Source organism: Grammomys surdaster, unplaced genomic scaffold (genome assembly GCF_004785775.1).
Source record: "Grammomys surdaster isolate TR1022 unplaced genomic scaffold, NIH_TR_1.0 125769, whole genome shotgun sequence".
Classification (NCBI taxonomy): domain Eukaryota; kingdom Metazoa; phylum Chordata; class Mammalia; order Rodentia; family Muridae; genus Grammomys; species Grammomys surdaster.
In genome coordinates this window covers 1,700,823-1,717,481 of record NW_021620600.1, presented here as the reverse complement: position 1 = coordinate 1,717,481, position 16,659 = coordinate 1,700,823, and the positions used below count along the sequence as shown (strand labels likewise).

Genomic DNA, 16,659 nt, shown 5'->3' with positions numbered 1-16,659 from the left:
TCTGTGGACTACTCTAGACATGGGTCCCAGAGGCAAGCATTTCCAAAGTGTATTAGCCATTATTGAAGATAAGGTTATCTTCAGTTGGCACAAGATGAGAGCGTCTGTAGACACTCACTACCCTAGGTTGACAAGAGAGGTTTGCATCAATTGTTGGGAAGTTCAGTCTCTCACTCCAGGCCTTGGACTCTAAGCTGATTCAGAGCAGCAAAGCAGGAAACCTTGTTAGACAGAGATGCAATTATTCCTGAAATCAGTGTGAGTGTTGACTTTCTCTGCATCCTCTTCTGTGTGCTGGCTCAGGGCTCTCTGCTGTGTGATGGGAGTGATCTCCCAACTGCTGTGTTCCCCCTGATTATCTGAGCTCACTGGAAAACTGGGACCTGGAGGATGCAAGTCTGAGCCTGCATCACTTCCTAGATGTCTGACTTTGGGGAAGGGGCTTCACCTCTCTAAGTTTGTGTCTTCTGCCTGACCCTGCATTTCCAAGTTCCAGAATCTTCAGATAATCTGCAGTTGAAGACAGTTTAGAGGGAACCCTGGCTCTGGACTCTCTAAGTGATAAAGTGTAGAGCATCCAGTGTCTCTGGCTTAAGGCCCCACATCCAGACCATGACAGATGACCTGTGTACATCAGGTTGACCAGCTCACTCAGATTTTCTAAAATCTCCCAGGATGCATCTCTGGCATCTGAACAGTAGCCATCTTTCACCTTTGCTGCCAGGGAAGGCAAGCACCTAGGTTATAGGAAGTAAATGCAATGCCTTTTATTCGGGAGTACCTAGAGATCCCCAAAGCCCTTTCATAGATGGTATTTTGTGAGCACTGGCTGGAAACCTGGATCAACTGTTTCTTTCACTTTAGAGATGTGGGGAGTCCAGATCTAGATAGGTTGCAGAACTTAGCCAAAAGGTCACATAGCTGTTCAGTGAACCCGTAAGCCAGTTCTGGTGGATGAGGGAGTATGTTGCCCACTCTACAGTGGGCATCTGTGGCCTGCCTGACCTCAGCCTATCCAAACGCCCATTGTGGTAGGACAGAGCTGGGAGTGGGGTTCACTGCAGCAGGGTGCCTTGTCTTGTCTGAGAACCAGATGCCCTGTTTGCTGTCCTGTGTTAGTCCCAATGCCATCTAATCACCCTTACCACACGCACAATGCTCCATCTGCCCAGAAGGCAAAAGAGAAGAAGAAAGCCAAGTATGACAGCCTGCAGGACCTAAGGAAGAACAAGAAGGAACTCGAGTTTGAACAGAAGCTCTACAAAGAGAAGGAAGAGATGCTGGAGAAGGAGAAGCAGCTGAAGATCAACCGGCTGGCCCAGGAGGTGTGTGCACTGTCCCTGGACACAGCTCATGGTCCAGCAAACTTCCAAGGGCCAGTTTGGGATCATTCTCCACAGATGGAGTCTAAAGACAGACTTTTTCTCCCTTCCAGTCCAGAGAGTGAGGCTGCTCTATCTACCCAGGGTCATCTGAGGTCAACTCTAGCTTAAGTGCATGTTTGAGACTAACACTAGTCTCCTGGTTTTGGGGCTGGGTCTGAGGCTAGCCTCCATGCCCTGACTGGGTCTCAGTTAGTCACCGGTACATGAATCTGCCCCCTTTACTCTACCTCACCGCGGTATAATTCTGTGGCAAGGCTTTTCCATCTTAGGTGTGGCAATGGAGCCCATCTTCTGGCTCACAGTCTGAGGTTAACCCCTCTGCCTCTCTTGAAAGTTTGTTTAGCCTTCCAGTCGCCTGCCTCATTCAGGGTGCTCTCCCTACCAAGTCTCATCAAGCTGGCTTGGCTCTTGGGTATGGGCCTAGCCTTTTAGTGTAGATGTCAAGTCTGAAACTATCTTCAGTAAATCAGGCTTAGAGTCAGGCTGGTCCCATCAACACAGTGTGTCTGAGGCCGGACCTCTATAACCTGAGACAATCTCTAAGACTAACCGTGTCAATAGTACCCTCACTGCACCAGCAATTTCTGCATCTTGAGTGAGATTGTTGGCCTGGGCTTCCTGACTGCAGGCAGATATCCTTTCTGCTTTTCTGTAATGTTCCCATGACTCACAGTGCCAGGCTGATTAGATTATAAAACCAGAGAAGTTCTGGGAAATGCGAAGCCTATTAGGTCTGGCATTGTGAATAGATTAACTTCAAAATGAAGAATAAGGGTGAACTCTCACTTCTAAGGACAGGACAGCCTTGTGGGGAAGTAAGAGTAAAGTTAAACCCATAGAGGGCGCTGAAGAAGCTAAGAAAGAACCCCAAGAGCCTCAGCATTATACAAATCCTGGGAGCCAGCATTGTCAGGCAATGTGTGAAAAAACCCTGTGGGATTTTCTTGACACCACAGCCCCTGTCTCCTAACTTCCGATCCAAGGTCCAGGTGGAAGTAGCCTGGTTCTTTTTGTAGGTGGTGTCGTGCCAACCAGTATTTGGTGGGGGAGGGGGCTAGAGCAGTGCCTCTGTGTGTTGCTGCCTGTGTGATTCAGTGTGCCATTTGTCCTCTCCTTTTGACACGGGTCCTGGGTCCCAGGTGTCTGAGACTGAGCGGGAAGACCTTGAGGAATCGGAAAAGACTCAGTATTGGGTGGAGAGGCTCTGTCAGACTCGCCTCGAGCAGATTTCCTCTGCCGAGAATGAGATTACTGAGGTAACAGAAATTTCTTTTCACATGGACCCTTCTGACAGTCACCTTCAGAACAACACTCTCTGGGGACAGTGGGAGGCGTGGTGGCCCTTCTGTCCTGAGACAGTCCCCACTGAACCTGTTGTCCCTGCTGTAGTTACCAAGGGTCCCTCTTACATTTCAAACGCGTACTACGTCAGAGGGTAAATGGCCTGACCATGTCCAGATGGCATAGCTCAGACCTCTCCTGTGTTTGGACCACTCCCTCCCAGCCCCACTGGCTACGCTGGGGAGATGGGTGGCAGTGCTCACAGTTCTGGTTTGAGTGATGGGGATCCAGAAGCAGAAGAAAAAGAGCAGAACATTTCTGTTGCTATGCTGTGGAGTTAATAATGACAGAACTTCTTCACCCCCAGATGACCACAGGGCCCCCACCTCCCCCACCTTCTGTGTCTCCTCTGGCCCCACCCTTGAGACGATTTGCTGGTGGCATCCACCTCCACACCACAGACTTGGATGACATCCCCCTGGATATGTTCTACTATCCCCCCAAGACTCCCTCAGCACTGCCTGTGATGCCCCACCCTCCACCCAGCAACCCACCTTCCAAGGTCCCCGCCCCTCCTGTGCTTCCCTCATCGGGCCACATGAGCACCTCATCCTCGCCATGGGTGCAACGCACCCCACCCCCAATCCCCATCCCACCCCCTCCGTCCATTCCCACCCAAGACCTCACTCCTACCCGCCCACTGCCCTCAGCACTGGAAGAGGCCCTAGGCAACCACCCCTTCCGCACTGGGGACCCAGGCCATCCAGCAGATGACTGGGAGGCAAACACCCACAGTGGGAAGCCCACCAGCTCCCCCACCACTGAGCGGAGCTTCCCATCCACCCCAAAGGTACCACCTTAGTCTGCATGTTGTGCTTGCAAGCAAAGTGGGGTGTGGGTGGATTCTGTTTCCCATGCCCTCCGATGCTCCGGTGACCAGAGACGGGAGGAAACAGCATCTTGCCCCATTTCCCAAGTGTGATGTGTTGTTCTGCATGGGTGTGCTTTCTACCGTTTCTGAAGTCCTGTGTTTACATGGTGAATTGCTGTGGCCATGAAATCAGCAGCAGTGTCTCAGGTCAGTGTCAGCAGCTTCTGATGGTGTCAGCTCCTGAGCTAGTGAATAGCGAATGCTGGTGACCTGCAGTGTAGTGCTCTCTGGTTGTGTGGAATAGCCAATTGTGTCTTCATAGGGGCCAAGAAATGCTCATATGTAGGAAGTGAGCCCCAGGTTCAACTGGGGAAGGGGCGCATGGGGGATAGCTGCCGCGTAACTAGCTCTGAAAATAAAGAGTAGTCTTAGGAGACTACAGGGTCTTTTCCCACAGTGCTAGTTGGCAGCACGGGCTTGGTGTGTAATCGTCAGACACGTCTGGCCGTGACCCAAGAAAGAAACCCTGAAGATGAGAGAGTTCTTAGAAGTTCTCAAATTTACTATTAAAAGACAAGGAATGTTTTTCTTGGATGTTGACAGATTGAGCGGCGATATTTTCAGAAAGATGTATTTCTCATCAATTGATCTTTATCCAAAGACTGCTTTGGCACAGTCAGTCCCTGGGTACCTTGTGAGAGTTTGAGCCTAGTAGCCAGTGGCCAGGCCTGACTCAACTGAGGAGGCTCTGGTCCACTGAGAGTGAGGGGCTGCAGGGAGAGGGGCTGCAGGAAGAGGGGCTGCAGGAAGAGGGGCTGAGAATAAGGGGCTGAGGATAAGGGGCTGCAGGGAGAGGGACTGCAGGGAGAGGGGCTGCAGGGTGAGGGGCTGCAGGGTGAGGGACTGAGGGTGAGATGCTGAGAGTGAGGGACTGAGAATAAGGGGCTGCAGGGAGAGGGACTGAGGGTGAAGAGCTGTAGGGTGTTGGGAGCACCTCTCCAGTAGCTTTCATCTGCCTCACACTCATGTTTCCAGAGGGAGTGTGGATTTAGTAGGTCAGATCATTCAGGGGAGTCAAGGAGATGCCAGGTGCCTGCTGCTGACTGGCTGACAGTCCCTGCTGGAGGATCACAGGGGGACTGGAATCCTATGGATCTCTGGTGAGGGACTTGATTCCTGCAGCTCAGATAGGGAGAGAGTGTTCCCTCACTCTGAGAACATCTCCCCAGAGCCCAACCAGACATCAGGTTAAAGAGACTGCATTAGTCTGGCACAGAAGGACCCATCCTTCTCTGTAAGTGACCCCAGAAGGTGGGCAGTAGCTTTTCTTAACAAATCTGATTCAGAGATCAGACACCAGGTTCAGGCCTTGCATCTCTTGGTAGAAGGAAGCTGAAGAAGGTTTCATGAAGCAGGCACACCTGGACCTTCCAGGGATTTGCCTTTTGAAGGGAGAGCATCAATAGATACATGGGTCTTCTCTAAGCTGACCCAGCCTAAGTGCTCCAGCTGAGGATACCTCTGCCTTGCCGGGTTTAGAGCTGAGGCGTGAGAGGTACAGTGCACAGGAAACAGAGGAAGGGCATCAGAGCAGCAAGAGACCTCAGGATGGCAGGGAGACAGTAACAAGTCAGATCTTTTGAATTATAGACCATATTCTGCCATTCTCTGGCTAAATGACTTCGGGTACCTGTTACTCTGTCTATGTGAGCCTGGACATCCTGGTCTCACTACGTAAGAATGCAATGGTACCTATCTACCGTGAGAATCAGACAAGCTAACACATGAAGGGAGATTTGATCCAGCATGATGGATCAAATCTGTAATCTCAGCACTCCAGAGGCTGAGACAGGAGCATCACTGAATGTGAGCACAACCCGAGCTACACATGAATTTCAGAACAATCTGGGCTACAGAGTAAGACACCAAAACAAAATGAAACCCCCGCAAATAACTATAAAAATAACCAGGGTCTTGTGTTGCCCAGGCTGTCCTTGAACTCATTATGTAGCCAAAGATAGCCTTAAGCCTCTTCTATGCCTGCTTCCACCTCTCAAGTGCTGGATTTACAGGCATGTGCCACCTACCTGTGTTATGTGGAACTTGAAATTGACCCCAGGGTCTTGTGAGTGCTAGGAAGGCATTCTACCAACTGTGCTCCCTCCCCATCCAGAGCGAGTTCGTTCTGAGTTAAGACTTAAGAGTTGCAGATGCATGTGCAGTGCTCACTGGATAACAATGACTGCTGTTAAGAGTCCCTAGTCCAAGTAAATTAGAATGAGTAATTAGAACAAAACCACGAATGGGGGGATCATCTCAGCAAACGCTGAGTCAAGACTCAACACAGGCCCCACTCTCTCTAGCTCTGAAGGAATTAAGAATGCCAGTTTGCTCCTGTTCAGAGTAAAGAAACATAAAGAGCCTTAAAGGACTGGATCACCATGAATATCTCAAAAATTCAGGACCGTCCTTGACTCAAAGCTGCTTCATCATGCTGGCCTTCATCCCTGCCCAACCCTCTGCCTGTGCCCCTCATAAGTTCTCAATGTGTACAGCAGGAAGTGTAGGTAACATGTCTGCATAGTCACCACAGCCATTAGCTAGCCTCAGGTAACAGAAACAGGTACTGTAAGTCTGCTACCCAGCACCTGCCTGAGGAAGGTTCCAGAACCATATCTGCCCAGGCACTGCATGCCACACCCACCATACTGTTGAGTTATTTGTTTATTCAGTCAACAAATGTTTGTTGTTTCTTCAGTCAAAGGGTTTGAGTACAGGGCTATGCCCTGATGAGAGATGTTTTTCAGGTGATCAAGCATTAGAGCAAAGAAGACAAGTGCTGTCAGTTCCTGAATAGTCTGATCTCCGCTGTGTCCTCACCCTAGGGATTCTGAGTACTGTGCCCAGACACTGGAAACCAGAGATGCCTTGTGTCAGGCATAGAATATATCCAGGGGAATAGCCCTTTAAGAAAGGGGATATTGGGTAGCCAGTGTAAGGGAACCCTAAAAGTGTGCCCTCTGACTCAAGTGGCTGCTTCCCTAGAGCCACTCCACCACACGGAGGCAGTGGAGTTCTCTGTGTGATGAGCCTTCCCAGGCCTCTTCTGTCCAGGCAGATGGGTCGGGCTGGCTGATGTGCATGCGACTGACTTGCATGGTTGTAGTTCCCTGACTGTCCCTGACCACATCCACTGTGACGTCACATGGGTCTTTCCTAAACTAACTCCTGTAGACATTTTGCCCAAGCCCACAGCCTCCACGAGGCCCTGGCGTGTCCACCATCTCCAAACCTGTCATGGTCCACCAGGAACACAACTTTGTCTACAGGCCCGCTGTCAAGTCCGAGGTCCTGGTAAGCCCCTTGGGTCCCCTCTAGGGTGTTCCTAGAGCAGCAAACCAGGGTCATGTCAGCTGGTTTCTGACACCTCTGGAAGAGAAGTGAGATGCGACACAGTCGGATCCTGTGTCATCTTGTCACCGTCTTATTGGTCAAAGGAAGAGTCCACATGATTTGTAGTGGTGTGGGCCTGTAAAATTCTAGTCCTTTCATTGACCATACACAACCTGAAGCTCCATCTACAGACGACTGTGTTGAGTCTGGGGAGGTGGCTGAGCTGGTGCACTGCTCACTGTGTAGGCGTGAGCGCTTGAGTTCAACCCCCATCCACATTTTTTAAAAAGTTGGGCATGGTAATGTAATCCCTGTTCAGCAGAGGCAGACAGGTTCTTGGGGCTCGCCAGCTGGCCAGCCTAGCCTACCCTATGAGTTCCAGGTCACTGAGAGACCCTGCCTCAAAAGACAGAGTCGGTGGCACGTGAAGAATGACATCTGTGGTTGCCTTTGGCCTCTATGTACATGCACCCACGGAGGAGTGAAAGGTCTGCTCACTCCAGTCCCCACAGCTGAGGAAGCTAGGGCTCACAGGCACCCCGCAGGGCTCCCATCTCTGACTGGCCTCACACAGAGGAAGTGCAGCCATGGCCGAACTTCTATTCCTTTCAAGGAAACCCTACCCAAATGTCAGGGCGGGGCACTCCGGTGTTTATTTTGAGCTTTAGCTGTCCCATCGGCTCCCCCAAAGGGCGAAGGTCATGCCCTGGGCCAGCCTGCTGAGTACACTTGTACTCACTGGTTCATGGTACATAGTGTCTGTGCAACTTCACAGCAATTGCTGGGTGGGAGGCCTGGAGTGGTCCCCAAACGTCAGCCTATGTGGGGAGGGACACAGTAGCCTCAGGCTGGCATCCCCAGAGCCTGGCACCAGGGGGCAGACGATACCTATTTTTAACATCCGGTGGGGAATTATCTTCTTGTTCCTGGCAGCCTCAGGAGATGCTGAAGAGGATGGTGGTGTACCAGACAGCATTCAGACAAGTAAAATGAGACCCTTGGTAGTCATGTGTCTGATAGTCCTGTGTCTCTGATTCTCCTCCACCTGTCTTACTCTGTGCCTGACTCCTCCTTCTCCACTCTAGGTCCTGGCAGTTTCAAGGTAGCCCAAGTACCATCTTCTGGGAAGCCTCAGGCCAGCACCAGGTCCCCCTCACACCCCACAAAAGGGGACCCATGGCTTTTCAGAACTTAAACACTGACTGAGAAAGCCAGCCACCAGCAGGATTCCCCACCCCTACCCTCTGGTAGTCCAAAGAGAAAGTAAATCAGAGGGAACTCTGTAGGCTAAGATTAGCCCTGACTCCATCCTTGGAGAGAAGGGGTGTGGGGGTTGCTGGATACCACCTTGCTTCTTAGGCTATACTTGCTCTAAGCAGACTACAGCCTTTCTTAGCCTCAGGAGATGGCGGCAGCTTGGCTTCTCCATCTTTCTGGGGTTCACTGGGATTTAGGAATCCCTGCTGGCATCCGAGTTAGGTCAGGCAGACAGCCATCCAGCTACCCTACATCTCGGGGTAGATAGCTTCCATCCAGAGCTAACTTTTGGATTGACAGTTTTATCATCTGGGCCAGCAGGCTCTCCAACTCCCTCCCTCACAAGCAGAGATAGGCAGAGAACAGGAATGGTGAGGGGAAGGAGACATAGGCAGAGTGTCTGTAAAAGAGGCCGCTAATAGCCCAGGACCTGAGATAGACAGAAGACCTTAGAAGGTATGCTGGGCCAAGCCCTAAATTCATTAAAGGTCTTTAGTTTACAGCAACTAGGGGTGGGGCTCTATTGTCGTCCCGTAGACGCAGGAGCCATGGGGCACCCTGTTTGTGTCGGAACCTGGATTTAGATCTGGGACACTGGTTCTACTCTCTGCTCGTAAGCATCCCATCACCTGCCTCTCAAAGCACAGTCCTTACCCAACAGGCCCTGAAGGACTCATAGCTGGCGACACCAACAACTCTCGAACGGAAAAAGACAACAAACAGCTCAGGGGTGTAAGGCTTCGAACATCCCGTTAAACCCTTGGCCTCATCCTCTAGTTCATGACCACAGGCATTAAAGTCACCTCTCTGGCTTTAGTTTCTCCATCTGCTGAACAGAGGGTGTGGCTCTTTTAAGGCAAACCAGACATAATGTTTCAGAAGTCTCAGATTTTTCACAAAACTTGCAACCCAGCCATCTCTGAATCTGAACAGTATTCAGGGTCCCACAAAGGAGAGTGTGGCCAGCATGACCCAGTATTCCATAAGGGACACCCAAGGATAGATAGACCTCTCTTGGTGACAAGGACACAGGTCCCAGATTCTGCCTAGTAACCTCTCTGGTGTTTGAATGTGCTGTGTCCCTCATTCTGTGTGGTGATTGACAAGCACAAACTACCTGGATGTGGTCCATGACCATGGCCAGACAGACATAAGGCCTCATAGGGTTTCAACCTAGAAGATAAAAGGCTAGGGAGAAAGGGTGCTAGCAGAAATCCAGGGGCCCATCTGCTGAAGTTGGACCCTCATCTTGTACCCAGTATTTCATAGCTTTGTCTGGACAGGGGCAGGATCTCTGGCCTGCTCACAATGCTGGCTGCAGACCTCAGGAGAGACTTGGTACAGCCTAGGGAACTGTGTGGCCATTTTTCCATTGGGGACTAACTGTGGTTTGGGGGACCTTAACTTAGGAATAGCACCCTAGCTTCTGAGGCCAGTGGGTGCCCTAGTTTGGTTTACCATAGATGTGACTCCTGGGCCACTTGCCCTGGATTTGTTCACTTCTTCTCACCATATTGTTTCCAAGTCCGGCCCGTTTCACCCCAACAACCCAAACCAAGCCAGGGCCCCAGCACTGTGTGTCCTTTCCATCTCCCTTGGAGAGGGAGGCTTCGTAACTCCTAGATCAGCAAAAAGTAGCCAGACCCCTATCCCCTAATCTTACCACCCTCTCTTCTTCCCTTGGCACAGAGTGCCACTTGCCTTCCTCGGTCACTTTGTGACTGTGTTCTCCAGGCCAAGAAGCCTGCTAGACAGGCCTGTTCCCCTCCATGAGGTCAGAGCACTAAGTGGAGAGCCATGGATTCACACTTAAGGCCTGGTCACAGCCTCCAGTAGGGATGTAGAAGGCCAGCTTGGGCCAGCAAGCCAAGGGCCAACTACCTAGGCATCCAGACCTCAGGGGTATCCCTGAAACCACAGGTGGCCATCCACTAAACGGAGCAGGGACAGGGACATGCTCCTCTAAGACTTCTTGCTTGCCCCGCCCCCATACTCCACCTGCTATGGCTGCCAACCTCCTCCCTCCTCCCCATCCTGACCACAACTACTCCCCACTCCTATTCCAGGCTATATCTGCAATCTGGCTCGCTTGCGCTCTCCCCTGCCTGTCTGAGCTTCATTTTGCAGTGTGCCTTCATGGCTGCCTCTCACCATCCTAAAGCCCTTTCTTTGTTTCCAGGATTTCCGAAAATATGAAGAAGGTTTTGACCCCTACTCCATGGTAAGAGGGAACTCTCCAGCCCAGGTGGTCGGGCAGTTCCAAAACTGAGGAAGAACTGGAGCTTTATGGACCCTGGGGCACATAAAGATGGTCCCAGATGCTCTTTCCTGCAAAGCTTCCGTTTAGATGCCTTTCAATGAGAGCCATGGTGTTCTCTGGATGTGTGTGTGTGTGTGTGTGTGTGTGTGTGTGTGTGTGTGTGTGTGTACATATACACACATGCATGTGTGTACCATATGTGCAAGCACTGTTACATGTATGCTTCTGTACACACTCATGTGTGTACATGTGGTATGGAGTTCCTGTAGTACTTAGCCGGTTAGCCGCTGAGCACTGGCTCCATGCCAGGCATCAGCCGTCTGTCCACAAGGTTCCTTCTTCCATCACTCCAGTAATGGGGCTTCCACTACAGTAATGGGGCTGAGCCTTGTGTGTGTGTGTGTGTGTGTGTGTGTGTGTGTGTGTGTGTCCTGAGCCTTCTGTGTGTGTGTATGTGTGTGTGTATATGTGTGTGTATGTGTGTGTCCTGAGCCTTCTGTGTGTGTGTGTGTGTGTTGTGCGCATGTGCAATGGGTCCATTGTCGAGGCCAGGGACACCCTCACCCTTCAGCAAGCTCATGGTTGTGCCCATTTTGGTTCTCTGTTTCTAGTTCTCACCAGAGCAGATCGCAGGGAAAGATGTCCGGCTTCTGCGAATCAAGAAGGTACCTGGTCATGGGGCAGAGGCTGGTCACCAACTCTCTCTGCCCCGCCATCTCAGTTCCCTGATTGTTCTACTCCTAGGTGACGTAGCAGGCTCCCACTCCTCTCCATGATCCTCTGGGGATGCTGCTCCTTGTGGGGGAATACATATTCAACCCAGACTTTCTTTCTCTTGACTCTCTCATGGCCTCTGGACCACATGGTCTCATGCCTTTCACACACTGTAGCCCTGTCAGACTTCCTGGTGCTCTGCAGGCTGCTGTCTGTGTGGCTGCCTGAGACCTGCTTTCCTCCACCCAGGAGGGGTCTTTAGATTTGGCCCTGGAGGGCGGAGTGGACTCCCCTGTGGGGAAGGTGGTCGTCTCTGCCGTTTATGAAGGGGGAGCTGCTGAGCGGCATGGTGAGTGTGGATAGGTTTGCCTGCTTGGGGGGTGGTGTGATGGCTGTACCAGATGTCCCAGGAGAGCAGACACTCACTTCAAATGGTCTCACAGTTGTTCAAGAATACCAGGTCCATCCGGCAAACCATTTAGCTAGTCTCAGACTTTACCTGAGGCTGTGCCATGGTGCCAGAACCTGAAGTGGTTTTCCCAGATGCCATCTTGCCCTCTAGGGATTCCCAGGCTAGTGGCAAAAATGGGCCCAGAGCCTTATCATAGGATTCTCAGCCAAGGATTGATGGGGAATGCTGGTGGGATGGAAGCCATGAGAACTCAGGAAGGGGGCAGTGTGGGATGCAGTGAAGCCTACCAAGACGACTGGTGCAGCCTGGGAAGGGAAGGAAGACTTCCCGGGAGAGGGAACATACAGAGAGCAGGCGAGAAGCATCCTCCCAGAGCAGGCGGTCTGTGGAATGAGTCACAGATCAGGCATTAGTGTGTGGGCCTGGCCACAGCCCTGGGACTAAAGATATCACAGTATTCAGAATCCCCAGATATATACCATAGTGACTCTCATTCCACGGCTTAGAAACAGGATCCCCAGACAGTAAAAGATGCCAGGCAGGACTTGAATCCAGGCAAATCAGTCATTTGGTTTAGTGCCCTGTGTAGGTAGCACTCTAGGTGCTTCCCCAGCCTGGCCCCTCCCACAGGGTCAGAGACCTCACATCCCTTCCCCATACACAATGCCCCTCCCCCATGCCTTCCTTCCCTTTCAACAAAAGCATCCTCTGCTGGGGCTGGGGATGTGGCTCAGCTGGTACAGTGCTTGCCTAGCTTTCATGAAGCCCTGGGCAGCAGTCACAGCGCATGGGAGCTGAGAGCATGAGGATTAGAAGTTCAAGTCAACATAGTGGACTTGAGGCCAACCTGAGCTACACAAGACCCTGTTTCAAAAAGAAGTGAAAACCCAGAACCCACCATACTGACTCAGAATCCATGCTGTCTCTTGCTTCACACACACATTTCTGTGCAACCTGAAGGATGGTTTGCTGCCTGTCCCACCTGTGTCTGTCAGGGAAGGACGAAAGAGGATCTGTGCTACTCCCTGGGTCCCTTTGTGACTTTACTGAGAGTCACTATCCTCAGTCCCTCTGCACAGAAAAATGTGTTGTGTGAGTTTGGTCCCATGCTGATTTAGACATCCCAGGACATTGCCAGGAACACGAGTCCCAAACCTTGCTGACACACACCACATTCCTGTGGTCTTCACACTTTCAAGAATTCCAAGTGATAGATTTCCCTGCAATCCAGAGTTCGGTGCACAAAAAAAAACAAGATTCTTTACAAAAAGGAGGTACATGATACTCTTCCATTGAGCCCCTATTGTGTAAAGTCCTATGAGAAGCGCCAGGGTGAGCATGGCCAGCCGAGAAGAGTCCTGCCTTCATGGAGCTGGGAGGATGACTGGAGGGACCATCAGCAAACATTTGAATAGCTGTGGTCACACTGTGAAAAAAATGCTGAGCATGGGGAGGGAACTAAAGGGACTGGTTTCTGATGGAGCGAGCATGGTGGGCATTGGAGAGGCATAGCTGCCCTTGATGGCTCAGGCTCTTTGAACTGCACCAGAAATATTGGTCCATCCGGCTACAGTGTGCAGATTGGGGATGCCAAGGACTCCTCTGTAGTCTAACCTAGAGAGGACCTGTGGGAGGGACCTTTTGAGGAACTGAGCCTATTTTGGTTCTCAAGAGCTTTCAGAGCCCAGGGTGCAGCCTCTTCCTCTGTCCCGCTTTAATGAGTGACAGGCAGTCCTGAATCAGGCGCAGGTCACAGGTAATCCAGGTGAACACCTCTCTGCTTCTTTCTGAAGGTGGCGTTGTGAAAGGGGATGAGATCATGGCCATCAATGGCAAGATTGTGACGGACTACACCCTGGCTGAGGCTGAGGCTGCCCTGCAGAAGGCCTGGAATCAGGGCGGGGTGAGAGCAAGCCCCTCCCTTCTTCCTTCACCACCTGCCTCAGACCCTGGCCTTACAATGGCAATGGCCAAGTCCAGGCCTGGTACCCAAGGTCCAGACAGTGGATTGCACTTGAAAGGCTGGTCATGTCAAAAAACAAGCAAACAAACAAACAAACAAACAAACCAAAACACTCTCCAAGGTCTTCTCTAAGTGTGTGCTAAGGAAGAATCAAGAGGAACCAAGAGAGTATTGGGGGCTGCTAGAGAGTGAACAGACCAGAGGGCAGAAGCAAGCAGGGCTGGAGTCTGCTCCATGCTTAGCAAACACCCACATGGACCAGGGCTCCCTCATGGAGTCTCTCAGGACGTGCAGTGCACAGTCTGATGGGGTGCCCTCCTACAAACTCTAATGTAAATAAATGGCACCCACTCGTGCTGTGCAGTGCACAACCTGTGCCACTGTGTGCAGGCAGCTGAGCCTGAGGTAATAAGTTCAGTGCCGAGGAAGCTGACCAGATGGGCCTGGGACCCACATGACAGGATGTGGAGAAGAGAAGACCAACGGGTAACACGATGATCGCCTTTGGACAGAGGGAGCGGTTGTGTTCTGTGCTCCTGGAGTGGAGGGAGGGAGGTCACGGGGTGGGGAGAGTTCAGCTCAATCTTAGGAGCTTTGGCATGGGGGTGGTGATCGGTGCTCTTTCAAGATTTGCCACCCCAAAGCCAGGGTGGACAGTGATGGGCAAGCCAACGACGACAGTGATGCCACCAAGGGGACTGTCAAGATCAGAGAGAGGCCAAAAGAGCCCATGTTTGCTATGGCTCAGGGTTAGAGGTGCTGCTTGTTGGTGGTACTCCTTCCTAGCATGCACCCGAGACTATAAGGGGTACAGCTATGGGTTCATAAATGATTCTGAAGTGGCTGCCCAGCCCTGGTCCATAAATCCACAACTGGGAACCCGGTAGCATCTGAGGGTCTAGCAGCCCTGCTTCTGGGGGAATGCTTTCCTAGAGTGTGGGCCTCCAGCAGGGAGTCCCAGCCCTCACTGTACCCTGGCTGGCCCTGGGCTACAAAGCCTAAGAGTGGAACAGAACGCCAGGCAGAGTCATCATGCACTCCTCCGTGTGCCCTGTGTGGTCACACGGTTTCTCCCTACAGGATTGGATAGACCTTGTGGTTGCCGTCTGTCCCCCTAAGGAATACGATGATGAACTGTAAGTGTGAACAGGTGCCCTGTCCTGTACCCCATGCCCTCCGGGATCCTAGCCACCTTTCCCCAGCCTCACCCAGTGAAAGGGATGCCCTTGGCATGCATCTGCTGGCAGTCATGGGGCCTAGAACACCCTGGGCTAGAGACACCCTGGACCAGAGTCATGGACCTTCGTAGTGCTGGCTCACAGACTTTGGCCCATCTTCACCTGCCTAGAATGGTCCATTCCATATGACTTGAAGATTCTAGAGTGTCTATAGTGGAACCAGGGCCTGGGCAGTACTGAAGAGGCAGACACAGTGCAGGAAGAGAGCCTGCAGGACCTCCCCGAGCAGTAACTGAGCCCTCTTGTCTCCTGCTTCACCCTGCATGTGTAGCTCTTCTCTTCCCTCCTCTGCAGCCGAAAGCCCCCAGCCGGCCCGAAAGCAGCTTGAAGCCTATGAGCCTGTGTGTAGACACGGGTTTTTTCTGCAGCTGGAGCCCACGGTGACTAGGCAGGCAGCCGCAGGGCCCTGTCAGCCCATGCTGCATGCCATGTGTTGCCCATGATCATGGCAGGTTCTTTGGACTGGTATCTAGAGGAAGTCAGAGGCAGCCTGCAGGAATGTCTCTCTTGGGGCTGCCGTCAATGGCTGAGACACTAGAGCTTACGGGGGTGGGGGGGAGGGTGTTTCAGTTGGAGACACTGGCTTAGGACCTGAGAGTCCTGATGCTCACAGGCCTTGGGACCTGCTCTGGGTCACAGTCAGAACCTAGTTGGAGCAGGGTAGCACTGAGCACAATGGTGTCTCCCCCCTGGTGGACTAGGCTGAAGAACACTAAAGCCTGCTGGATCTCCTCACAAGGGCCTATTTCCCCACAAGAACCCCTGAGGAGCCCCAAGCTCTGCTCAGGCAGAGCCACGCTGTTCAAGCTCCTTAAGCTAGTCCAAAGAACCAGCGTTGGTGGGTCTCATTGAAGTGCCCTGCTCGACCCACACTGTCCTTGGTCTCCATCCCAACTTGATCTGGGCTCCCTTTGGTGTGCCAGGGAGTCAAGCTTTGGCGTGCTTCCCTATCTGTGTCCTGGGTTTGGTGGCTGTGACACTGGAGTTGATTGTGGCCTGAAGCCCACAACCAGGGCAGCTCCAAGCATGGCTGCTTCTGTCACAGTTTTCCCAAAATACTGTTCATGCTTCCTGCATCGTGACAGTGGACCTGGCTGCCATGTCCTCTCATGTTCATGCTTCCTGCACCGTGACAGTGGACCTGGCTGCCATGTCTGCTCTTCTTGACAAGCGACTCCTGTCCTTCCTGCTGCTATCATTCCCTTCCTCATCCCGACACCCCTTTGGCTTCCTCCCTGGCTTCCTGTCTGTTATGGCTGGTGTGTTTCTACTCAGGGCCAAACAAGAGGGGGTTCCTTAAGGCTGGAAGGGCTGTGTGCTGCTACGGGGGGCCGGCCATAGACAGAGGGTCATATACAAGTCCTGTCCACCCCATCTGTTTCTTCTTCTCCACAGAACCTTCTTTTAAAGTCCAGAGAGAGAAGCCAGCCAGACACCATCCTTGAGGCTGGCCAGCTCTGCACCCAGCCCCTGAGCTCATCCTGAGAGACGCCAGTCACCAGGTGTAGAAGGTCTCCCTGGAAACTGCCCCCCAAAGCCCTGTGACCTGGCCCCTCCTCTGAAGGCCAGCAAAAGGTGGAGCAAGGACCAACTACTGTTCTGGAGTGGTCTGTGGGATTCCAACTCCCGTTTCTTCCAGATCTACTAAGTTGGCCTTCCATGCTCTAGAGTATTTCTTTCTTGTGACCTAAGGGTGTTCTCTATTGCCCTCCCTGCTGCTGTAATCCCTGCTAAAAACCTGGTGGTGAACTCACTAATAAACAAGATTGACTTCTTCTCCAGCTTCTGGGGTGTGGATGGCAGATTTAAGGCTGTCAAATGAAAAACTGGAAGGTCATGGCCCCACGTGATCTAGACATGGTATGTAGAGGATCAGTGGCCAGGG

General features: G+C 52.1%; 1 protein-coding gene across 2 annotated transcripts in view; it reads left to right on the top strand.

Annotated features, from left to right (window-relative positions):
- The window catches only part of Ush1c (USH1 protein network component harmonin), a 44,453-nt gene extending 27,898 nt beyond the window's left edge, over nt 1–16,555 (top strand). Inside the window, exons 16-27 of one of the 2 annotated variants that reach the window (XM_028788866.1) lie at nt 1,173–1,325; nt 2,525–2,641; nt 3,034–3,516; nt 6,772–6,891; nt 7,864–7,914; nt 10,367–10,408; nt 11,059–11,112; nt 11,411–11,510; nt 13,367–13,476; nt 14,617–14,672; nt 15,046–15,154; nt 16,170–16,555. In XM_028788866.1, the coding sequence (XP_028644699.1) occupies nt 1,173–1,325; nt 2,525–2,641; nt 3,034–3,516; nt 6,772–6,891; nt 7,864–7,914; nt 10,367–10,408; nt 11,059–11,112; nt 11,411–11,510; nt 13,367–13,476; nt 14,617–14,672; nt 15,046–15,154; nt 16,170–16,259 (1,485 nt within the window). In that variant the 3' untranslated portion in view covers nt 16,260–16,555. Of the gene's footprint in view, nt 1–1,172; nt 1,326–2,524; nt 2,642–3,033; nt 3,517–6,771; nt 6,892–7,863; nt 7,915–10,366; nt 10,409–11,058; nt 11,113–11,410; nt 11,511–13,366; nt 13,477–14,616; nt 14,673–15,045; nt 15,163–16,169 lie in introns of both variants that reach the window. The other variant, XM_028788867.1, reaches the window with a different exon arrangement.
- Nucleotides 16,556–16,659: the final 104 nt, after the last annotated feature.